The sequence below is a fragment of the Cicer arietinum genome, chromosome 6 (assembly GCF_000331145.2).
Source record: "Cicer arietinum cultivar CDC Frontier isolate Library 1 chromosome 6, Cicar.CDCFrontier_v2.0, whole genome shotgun sequence".
In the NCBI taxonomy this organism is placed as follows: domain Eukaryota; kingdom Viridiplantae; phylum Streptophyta; class Magnoliopsida; order Fabales; family Fabaceae; genus Cicer; species Cicer arietinum.
In genome coordinates, this window is record NC_021165.2 from 33,298,897 (window position 1) to 33,304,721 (window position 5,825).

The 5,825-nt window shown below is 33.3% G+C and overlaps 1 protein-coding gene across 1 annotated transcript; it reads right to left on the minus strand.

Annotated features, from left to right (window-relative positions):
- Window positions 1–472: 472 nt before the first annotated feature.
- LOC101507069 (pentatricopeptide repeat-containing protein At5g47360) lies at window positions 473–2,442 on the minus strand. Its single transcript, XM_004515578.4, has one exon. The coding sequence runs from the start codon at window positions 2,186–2,188 to the stop codon at window positions 755–757; it is 1,434 nt and encodes a 477-aa protein (XP_004515635.1). The 5' UTR covers window positions 2,189–2,442; the 3' UTR covers window positions 473–754.
- Between the last annotated feature and the right edge of the window lie 3,383 nt (window positions 2,443–5,825).

A 5,825-nucleotide genomic window follows, 5' to 3' on the forward strand; every position in this document is an offset into this window, starting at 1 on the left:
AAAAAAACTTAGAAGAGAAGAAAGAAAAAAAATAAAAGAAATGAGATAAACCAAAATAAAACAGAGAAAAAGAGGTGAAAGAAAGGGAGAAATAAAAAAAAACTGAGGAACAGAAGAAAAAAGAAACTGAAAAAACGTAGCTCTGTTACATGAGAAAGAACTCACTAGACTCAATCCACAACAACACTTCTCTTCAGTTATTCTTTTTAAGTTTTTTTGAAGTGGTCACATGCTTCTTTTTTAGTTTTATCATTAAAAAAAAACATAAAACTCCTTTTTTCCGTTATTTTTGTTATTTCCGCGATTGCCGCTATGGGAATAGCAGTCGCTATTGCAGTAGTAGCGGAGCAGTCATAGCGTATCGGATTTTGTAGCATTTTTTCCAAATCCCACTATGCAATAGCGCTATAGTATCACTATAGTGGTTATTTAACAACACTGGTAGGCTAACAAAAGCACACAGAACGAAAAATGTACAAAAATATTTCAATTATTTTATTCTTCAATCGAAATATATACTGCTACAAAGATTTCATCAATTTGTATAAATGTCTAGAAGTTATCATAATTAACCCAAATCTAATGTTTTTACAGCTATGAAAAGACTTAGCAAAAGAGACAAGTGCAAGCACACTGTTCTCAAGAAGCAAAACAAAACTACTAATGATGAAATAAACCGAGGTTACACAAAGTAAACTTAATGAACAGATGTAGCTGATAAAGAACGAATGCGACCTCTTTCATAACACTATCATCAAAGTTCCTGATGTATACCAGTCAACTGGTTCACGATACCTTTTTCTCCATATTTATTTAGGACATCAATTGCACTATCTCGGTATGGAGGCCGAAGAGAAACTCCTTTCTTGAGCATTATTGTGGCAAGCTTTGTGGCTTCCATCAAGTGGTTTTCTCGACAAAGGCCAACTAAAAGAATAGAATAAATATCAGAGTCAATGGAAGACAAGAATCCTTTATTCTCAATTGCATCAAGCAAGTAGAATCCATCAAGTACCCTATCCTTCAAACAAAACTCCTTTAGCAAAAGGCTAGACGCCAAAGTATCGGGTTTGATTTCACCATCAAGCATTTCCTTGAAGAGTTTCTCTGCTTCCTCAAGTTTCTTAATCCTTATCAAAGAAATCACTAGTGAACTGTAAGAATCACCGCGGGAGACACCATGCTCCACCACAAATTTATCAACCAACTTGTAAGCTTCTTCTACACGACCTTCAATACAAAGGCTCTCAATCAAAGTAAAAACAGTAACGTGATTAGCAAAACACCCAAAAGCTCTCATTCTATCAAGAATACCCAATGCTTCCGTCCACTTACCTCTCTTACAGAAACCTTGAATCAAAGACGTATAAGTAACAACATTAGGACAACAATCACCGCCTTTCTCCATTTCATCCAACAATTCCAATGCCTTTTCCATTGATCCACACCTACAAAACCCATCCAAAATAGCCGATAAAACAACCAAATTCGGTGAACAACCGTGAACTCTCATAACCTTGAGCATGTTATAAGCATCCTCCAATCGACCCGCATTACAAAACCCCTCAATCATAGTCATATATGTAATCAAATCAGGACAAATATCATTCAAACTCATCTCCCTCATCAACTTCTCAGCCATTTCAACATCACCCTTCTGACTAAATAATCTTATAACTATATTATACATAACGGTATCCGGTTGCAAGTTAAAATCCACCATTTTCCTCAACACCCACAAACCCAAATCAGCAAGTTGAGCCTCTTTACACAACTTCAAAACCTCCCTAAACATGTTAACGTTAACGACACACCCTTCAGACTCATAAGACTTAATCAAATTACAAATAACCTCAGGATTCTTATCAATCCCAAGCAAGTTACAAGCTTTCTTATACACGAAACCACTATGCCTATACCCAGATTGAAATCCAGCCCATATGAAAAACCTAACACCCAATTGAGATTGTTTAGGACAACACTTACTAAGAACTTGAATAACACATTGAGAGTCCAATTTGGGCTTTTTCTTAGACAATGAATTCTCAATGTTGATTCCATTGTTTTCATGCAAATGGGTATAAAGGGTATCAGCAATTGAAGCAAAACCCATTTGTTGAGTTGAAAAAGGAACCATTTTGAGCGTATGTGAACTCGAAAAAAATCGAATTTTTAAAAAGTGGGCCATTGGGGTTCTGTGAAATTGTGGTTGGAGATTGATTCAATGGTTTGTGTGAGCAATGTGAAAGAGAAAGAGTGCACACCTGGTGATAGATTTTACTTGAACTTTTGAAAGATGTGAACTTTCAACAAAAAATTCTTCTGCAAACATGAAACCCAACTCAAATGAAACAAATTAGGTTTCATCAAAACCAAAATGAGTTGTTAAAGTCAAAATCTTGTCGCGCGCCGGTGTTAGTGTGTTCACGGGTAGAGCTGTCAAATAAACCCCAACACCAGGGCCCCTCAAATTTTTTTTTTAAAAACAATTAATATTAAGCCCCTATAAAATTAATTTTTGTAAAATTTAATCCCATTATTTCATGGGGCTCTAGGGGCTTATAGCCCCCAATATTTTGTTAATTTTGAGATTTTTTTAAAAAAAGATTTCAAAATTTATTTTATTCAAAAAAAATTAAAAAATATTTTTTTTCTTAAATAATTTTGTGAGAAAAAAAATTTATTAAAAGATAAATCATTTATATAAAAAAAATCAAAAATTTTTTATCGAAAAAAAATCAGAAATTTTTATAGAAAAAAATCGAAAACTTTTTATCAAAAAAAATAAAAAAAAATTTATCGGTGAAAAAATCGAAAAATTTTATTTCTTGAAAAAAAAAATCAATTTTTTTTTTAAATAAGTGCGCCTATAGGCCCACTAAGCCCACAAAATTTTAGGGGACCTTTAGTGTGGGGGGCTTGTTTTTTGGGCCTTTAAAATTATAAAATTTTTGGTCCCCTCCAATATGTGGGCCGGAGCCAATAATTATGGGTGTAACACCCATATATTTTATTTTATTTTTATATTTTACCTTATTAGGAGTTGAGAAAATTGGTCGGTTACTAGTGTGTTATTTTAATTTTTAATAATAATAATAATAATAATAAAAGGAACGGTTAAAAATGTCTTAGTAATTAATAATAATAATAATAATAATAATAATAATAATAATAATAATAATAATAATAATAATAATAATAAAAAGAACGGTTAAAAATGTCTTAGGCTGAAATATCAGTTTCTCCGTTTAATACCACGTTACCCAGCTTAACGTTCCCCACGATACCACCTTATCCACGTTTCCCACGTCTGGGTTAAGGTTCGCCGTGGCTTAAGGTTCGCCACTCCTGGCTTAACTTTCTCCACTTCTGTCAACATTCCCCACTTCTGGTTTAAGGTTACCCACTCCTCCTTTAACGTTCTCCATTTCTGCCTTAAAGTTCATCATTTTGATAAAAAGGAAAACAAAAAACAAAACAGACGTCTTCCATTCAAAAATACTCTGCCATATAAAAAGGGTTTATAAGAGAAAAAGAGAGAGCCCATTTTGAAAGAAAAGGCAACCACCAAAAGAGAAAAGTAACCTCATTCTCGAATTTGTTAAATCAGTATTAGAAAAACATCGATTGCGCATTCGTTAACCGTTGGATCGAGTTGATTTTTGGACGGCAAGTTTGAAACATTCAGATCCACGTTTTCAACTGTCGGATCGGTGAAACGACTTTCAGAGAGGGAGAAACCGTGCTCGCACAACAGCAGGTGTGAAATGAGTGAGACAAGAGTTTGTGAAGCATAATTCTAAATATAACTTTAGTAATGGTAAGGGCATCACTCCATTCGCTTTCCTATTTGAATTATATGTGATATAAATATACTGTGATGTTATTTATTGGTTTTGTTTGTGTGTTATATTCAAAATGAATATTAATAACTATTGTACTTGACATGTTCAAAGTGTGGAAAATAAATGTTATGTGATATGTTGTTATAATGGTTGTGTTGAACATATTCAAAGTGCAAAGAATAAATGTTATGTGATATGTTGTTATAATGGTTGTGTTGAGCATATTCAAAGTGTGAAGAATAAATGTTATGTGATGTGTTGTTATAATGGTTGTGTTGAACATATTCAAAGTGTGGAAAATAAATGTTATGTGATATGGTGTTATAATGGTTGTGTTGAACATATTCAAAGTGTCAATAATAAATGTCATGTGATATGTCGTTAATAAGTTAGTATTGCATTATATTTTATTAAAGTATCCATATTCATGCATTCATTCATAGTCGTGTGGTGGTGCGTCCATAATTGGTTGGAGCCCACATATCCTTGCGGGGATGTCGAGTTAGTGGTGTTGTTTGGAAGGACACACACGAAGCTCGAGTTAGTGGTGTTGCTTGGAAGGACCCCCGAAATGCCCTTGCGGGGGAGGCGATATTCCGGAATCATTACATTGGTATATAGATTGAGTCATAAGGTCTGTTTGAGTATGCATTGAATTAAGTGTGGTTAATCTTTTATAAAGATAAATGATACATTGTATCCCCTGATAATTGGTTGCTTGAAATAATGTTATTAACGATGTATATATTATACTGATAAATTTGTATACGAATGTATTTGTTCGTTTGGGCGAGGCAATGTCAATAATGAATGAGAATGTTAGTAATGAATGATGTGGATATTATGGTCATGAATGTACCTGCTAGTTTCGGGTGAATTAATATGTGATATTGTACTTGTTTTTATTACTGTACCTCTTAATTGTTTGGGTGAATTAATGTTATTAATTATGTAGATATTGTAATGTTATATTTGTATTGTCATTGTACCTGTTGTTGGTCGTTTGAGTGAATTAATGTTATTAATTACGTAAAAACTGTACTGTTATATTTTCATTGTTAGTATATCTTTGGTGAGTTGTGATTTTAACTGTTAAATGAAGTAAATGATTTATTCATATTTTGCTATACCAACTATATATGCATGCATATTTACTATGTGTTTGTTATTTGAAGATGACCCTTACAATTGACAGGACGTTACATATAGTGCTAATTGACCGAATAATGTTACGGTCAACCTAATAGGAGAGATGCGTTGAAGTACAATAGCATGCAGTTGGAGGCTCTGAAATACTTTTGTGCCGTTGTTAGACTCGTTGGGGTAGTTTACCACAAGTCCAAAGTTTATGACCAACTAGGATTTATGTTTGGGTAGTAAAACGTCGAGAGTTTTGACTCTAGGAGTTTCTTTTGTTTAATGTATTAAATTACTTTTAGTAATTGCAAATACTTTGATTTATTATTTTTGAAATATAATTAAAATAGTTATTAAATGATTTTAAAGTAAATGAGTACCTAAGATAATTATAAATAAATAAAAATTGAATTTGAAATTTTACGTTTAGGATTTCTGTTAGTTAATGTCCCAAAAAAGCGGGATGTTACAGGTGGTATCAGAGCAGTTCGATCTAGATTGGATTGCGGGTTAGTGAGAATATTTTTAGTCTCGTTAGTGTTGGTCATGTGTCTCGGAAGTCCTCAAGAGATGGTGTGTGAGTTTATGCACCATTCGAATATTGATCGAAATATTTCTTCATCTAAATATTGTGTGCATATTGCACAAGAACACAAATAATGTTCTTAATTGGTTTAACAGAGTGGCACGACAGAAGCGTGGTTAATTAGTTTATCAGAGTGGCGCGACGAAAGCGTGGTTAATTGGTTTATCAGAGTGGCGCGACGGAAGCATGGTTAAAACTTAGTGAATCTCGTAGGGGTTGTGATATAGAGGTCGCAATTGAGATTGTATGTTAGTTAC